This window comes from Parus major, unplaced genomic scaffold, assembly GCF_001522545.3.
Source record: "Parus major isolate Abel unplaced genomic scaffold, Parus_major1.1 Scaffold379, whole genome shotgun sequence".
NCBI lineage: Eukaryota > Metazoa > Chordata > Aves > Passeriformes > Paridae > Parus > Parus major.
The window spans coordinates 5,170-8,367 of record NW_015379300.1 but is presented as its reverse complement, the minus strand read 5'-3'; the positions used below and the strand labels follow the sequence as shown (position 1 = coordinate 8,367).

Below are 3,198 nucleotides of genomic sequence, written 5' to 3'. Positions count from 1 at the left end.
GGATAATGGGATGGGATGGGATGGGATTTGGATTAGGATGGGATGGGATTGGGATTGGATAATGGGATAATGGGATGGGATTGGGATAATGGGATGGGATTGGGATTGGGATTGGGATAATGGGATGGGATTCAGATAATGGGATGGGATTGGATAATGGGATGGGATAATGGGATGGGATAATGGGATTGGGATAATGGGATGGGATTGGGATTGGGATAATGGAATGGGATAATGGGATGGGATTGGGATTGGGATAATGGGATAATGGGATGGGATAGGATAGGATGGGATAGGATGGGATGGGATAATGGGATGGGATATTGGGATTGGAATAATGGGATGGGATAATAGGATGGGATTGGATAATGGGATAATGGGATGGGATGGGATTGGGATTGGGATTGGGATTGGGATTGGGATGGGATTGGGATGGGATAATGGGACGGAGAAGACTCCGGAGGGATTCCCGCCCGCCCCCGCCTGCCCAGCACCAAACGAAAGTCACACACGATGCACATTCCCCACCATTCCCTCCCCACCCGCTCCGGATTCCCGGGGATTTCTCCCGGGAATTCGCCTCCTCAGCCCTCGGCTGTCCCCTCCGGACCTGGCTGACGGGTTCGGACACCCCGAAATCCCGCCCCAATCCCTTCCCTCCCCACCCTCCCCGGAATGACGACGACGACTCCGACGGCTTCGCCTCTCGACTCGTCACATCCACGAACAAAGAAAGCAGCGGAACGTCCACCATTCCCACACCAGCATTCCCACACAGCAGCATTCCCGCAGCAGCATTCCCGCACCGTTCCGACCTGGAGCTGCGGAAGCCTCCGGCACCTCCCCGGAGCTGTCAGTCCAAGCAGCGCCTCTTTACCTGGAGGCCTCTTCCTTCAGCTCCTTGTTTTTCCGCACTTCTTCCGCGTGTTTGTCCTGCGGGATCGGGAAGGAGGAAGGGAAGGAGAAAGGGGGAAGGAGGAGGAGGAGGAGGAGGAGGGGGAACAGGCGTTATTCCAGGATTCCAGGATTCCGGCATCCCCACGGCCCAGTGGCTCCGGAGGGGGTTGAAGGCACGAGGTTGATGGCGAGGGACGCCGGCGGCGGCTCGGCGCCGTCCTCTCCTCCCCTGGGGTGGCTTTAAGGGCTGCTGGTGGCACTTGGGGACACTTTGTCCTCGCCCTCTCGGCTACGAGGGAGACGTCCCGGGAAGCCCCCTGGAGCTGGGATTAGCTGGGATTTTCCGGCATTATCTGGCGCTCTCCGCCTCTGCCCCAACGGAGGCGCTCGGAGAAGGGCACCGGGCGGGCTCCGGATGTTTTGGAGGGAGCTGGAGGTGGTGAGGAGGGTGGTGGGATTTTCCGTGCGGAGGTTGGGAACAGACCTGATTCGGGAGAAAGAAGAGGGCTGGAAGGGGTGGGAAGGGCTCCCGGCACGGAGCTGGGGAGCTGCCGGATCCGTGGGAAGGAAACGCGGGAAGATCCGCCAGCCCGGAGGTGGGGAAAGTACCGGGGGAGCGGCGGGAATTCCGGGATGCAATTCCCGGAGCAGCTGTGGCGGCTGCTGGATCTCTGGAAGTGCCCAAGGAAAGGTTGGGAGGGGATTGGAGAAATCTGGGATAGTCCAGGGAAAAACTGGGAGGGGCTGGGAGGGATGTGGGATAGTCCAGGGAAAAGTTGGGAGGGGCTGGGAGGAATCTGGGATAGTCCAGGGAAAAGTTGGAAGGGGCTGGGAGGAATCTGGGACAGTCCAGGAAAAAGCTGGAAAGGTCTGGGAGGGATCTGGGATAATCCAAGGAAAAGCTGGAAGGGGCTGGGAGGAACCTGGGCTGGTGGAAGGTGCTGGGGGTGGAGCTGGCTGATCCTAAAGGTCCCTTCCACCCCAACCATCCTGGAATTCTACAATTCCTGGGATTCCGTGACACAGGAAAAGGACGATCCCAACTCTCCGACCTCTCCCAAACCTCCGGATCCCCCCGGGCAGGACCCACCCCCAAATCCCAGCGGGATTCAGCACCCGGAACGGGAATGGAGACGGAAATCGATGGGGGCACCCCAAGAGGCGCCGTTATCCTGAATATCCCAGCCCATCCCAAATATCCCGAATATCCCGAATATCCCGAACATCCCAATCCCTTTTCCCGGCGCCCACCTTCTCCTGGAGGCGCTCCAGCATGGCGGCCAGGTGCGCCTCGCGGTTCTCCTTGTTGGATTCCATCTTGTGCGCCAGCTTCTCCTTGGCCGTCTTGATGAAGTTGTTGTTCTCCTCGATGGCCTTCTGGATCACCTCCCGCTCGTGTTCCCGCTTTTCCGCCAGGTGCTTCAGCAGCTCCGCCTCCTGGTACTGCGGACACCGCATTCCCGGGATAAATCCAACCCTTCCCGAGCCGGGAAACGGGGCGGGAATTCCCCACCCTGAAATGAGGGGTTCTGGGGGTGCTGGACCCACCTTTCTCCTCTCCTCGGCCGCTTCCAGCTTTTTCTGGATCTCCTCCAGGGAAGGGTCGCGGCGGCGGGGGAGGGAGGCGTTGAATTCGGGAATTCCGTCGAAGGAGGGGGGTTTGAGGATGACCTCGAAGGATTGGCCCGAGGTGCGTTTGTTGAGCTCGATCACCTCCATGTCGGAGATGACGCACCAGGTCAGGTCCACCGTGTCTGCCGGGAGGGGAAAAGGAGCGGAGTGAGCGCCGGGAATTCTCATTCCGGGATCCCGGTTTTTTCCCGGGAGCCGTGAGGTTGGTCCCGGTTTAGCAGGAATGTTTTCCTGGGGTTGGGGGATGGGGAGGAGGAGAGGGGGTAGGAATTCCAGGATTCCTGTGGATGGAGATGGGAATATTTGGGAGAGCTGAGGGTTGGGAATGTGGGAAATGGACCCTGATCCCTTTTCCAGAGTAAATTCCCACGGGAATGGCCTCCGGACATGGATCAGGCTGGAAAACATGGAGCCCACGCTCCGGGATGAGGGAATGAAGGGTTCCCAGAACTCCTCTGGATCCCAACCCATCCATGGAGCCGGGTGGGGAATATTTGGGAGAGCTGAGGGTTTTGGGAAGTGGGAATTGGACCCCGATCCCTTTTCCCGTGTAAATTCCCACGGGAATGGCCTCCGGACATGGATCAGGCTGGAAAACATGGAGCCCACGCTCTGGGATGAGGGAATGAAGGGTTCCCAGAACTCCTCTGGATCCCAACCCATCCATGG

The 3,198-nt window shown here is 58.9% G+C and overlaps 1 protein-coding gene across 2 annotated transcripts in view; it reads right to left on the bottom strand.

The window, feature by feature from the left end:
• Positions 1–652: 652 nt before the first annotated feature.
• Positions 653–3,198, bottom strand: part of STMN4 (stathmin 4) — a 4,267-nt gene continuing 1,721 nt past the window's right edge. The window contains exons 3-5 of one of the 2 annotated variants that reach the window (XM_015616233.3): positions 2,446–2,651; positions 2,149–2,340; positions 653–933 (exon numbers count right to left, since the gene is read on the bottom strand). In XM_015616233.3, the coding sequence (XP_015471719.1) occupies positions 874–933; positions 2,149–2,340; positions 2,446–2,651 (458 nt within the window). In that variant the 3' untranslated portion in view covers positions 653–873. The other variant, XM_015616234.1, reaches the window with a different exon arrangement.